Source organism: Olea europaea, unplaced genomic scaffold (assembly GCF_002742605.1).
Source record: "Olea europaea var. sylvestris unplaced genomic scaffold, O_europaea_v1 scaffold4253, whole genome shotgun sequence".
In the NCBI taxonomy this organism is placed as follows: Eukaryota; Viridiplantae; Streptophyta; class Magnoliopsida; order Lamiales; family Oleaceae; genus Olea; species Olea europaea.
Window position 1 is genome coordinate 72,653 of NW_019262385.1, and position 1,354 is coordinate 74,006.

A 1,354-nucleotide genomic window follows, 5' to 3' on the forward strand; every position below is an offset into this window, starting at 1 on the left:
AAAAAAAAAGAAGAAAAATGGAATGGAAATTTGAATCATGCAAGGTATGAAACAAAAGCAGAAAAATGCATCTCCTTCCCTTCACCGTACAGGTAAGTCCAAGAAGCAAAAATTAATAACATAGAACATGAATTTGAATTGTCAAGACTCCATGCAGATACATTTTACGGGTTAAAAACAGTATTAGACGCCCAAATTAAAGGAAATGTTGACAGGTTAGGGTATAAAAAATGCAGTAATGGATTTTTTGTATCATTTCATATTTTCTAACAGCCATGGATACAGATCGATTGTCTAAACTAAAAGAAAATTGACAATTTTAAAGAAAAAGAAGTTTGGTGACCAAACTGAAACGACGATATAAATTGGGTGACTAACGGTGTTTATATCCCTACATTTCATGGTTGGTGTCGATGCTAAACAGCGGTAACAGAGAATAACAGAGAACATAATCTAACATTATATAAAATTGGGTGGTAGAAGCAATCATAAACAAAAACTACAAAGATTATAATTTATGATTGAATCTAGTTTAAGAAATGTAAAGAGAAAGGGCTCCATGCCAATCCTTATGGTTGAATCTAGTTTAAGAATGAAGCTCACCCGGCTTTTGTTTTGTGATGAGTCCACCAATGTGCCGTGTTGAATACTAGAATATCAGCTCTCCTCCATCTTGATGACCCTTTATCTATAGTATCAATCCGCAAAGTTTGCACACGTTTCTTACCTATTCTAGCCTTGCTCTCGTGAACTATAAAATGCGTTGCATAATACTCAACTGTACACTGGTAGTCCTGCAAAAAGATCGGACATAGGTAATAAAAAACACTGAATATGATCATCATCAACTTAAAACACCTATAGAAAGAAGGAGTCTTCAAGAATCACCACAAACTTGAAACAATAATTTCCCTTCTCTTTGGTTATTTTCCTTCCACGAGTTTCATAAACCTTCTTTGGATCTACAACTGCTCCCTTCAACAAACATAGCATTGATTCCCATTGGTTTCTATTAAGCGAATCGCCAACAAAAACTAGCCTCTTTCCTCTAATTAATTCGAGCATTTTGGTTGCATTAAACCTGTAACCAGAAAGCATAATAATTTAATAATTTTCTTACAAAATTGACAAAATTCACAACAAAACAAGGTAACATACAAGTTCGAGGACGAGGGCTTACCTAGGAATATCACAATCTAGAGGTTGCCATCTCCATTTCATGTAATCTTTGTCCTTTCTTCCATTAGCCAGACAATTAAAACCTTCATCTATAAATGGACAAGAAACATTTGTGTACAAGGGAAAACTTTCCTCAAAAACCCATCTCCCTTTAGTAATATCACAACCTTTCTCA

General features: G+C 34.5%; 1 protein-coding gene across 1 annotated transcript; it reads right to left on the reverse strand.

Annotated features, from left to right (window-relative positions):
* Positions 1-14: 14 nt before the first annotated feature.
* LOC111387791 (protein trichome birefringence-like 6) lies at positions 15-1,350 on the reverse strand (the record flags this gene model as incomplete). Its single annotated transcript, XM_023012379.1, has 3 exons — positions 15-794; positions 889-1,081; positions 1,181-1,350. Coding segments are annotated over 3 exons (558 nt in total), but the record flags the coding sequence as incomplete, so codon positions are not given.
* Between the last annotated feature and the right edge of the window lie 4 nt (positions 1,351-1,354).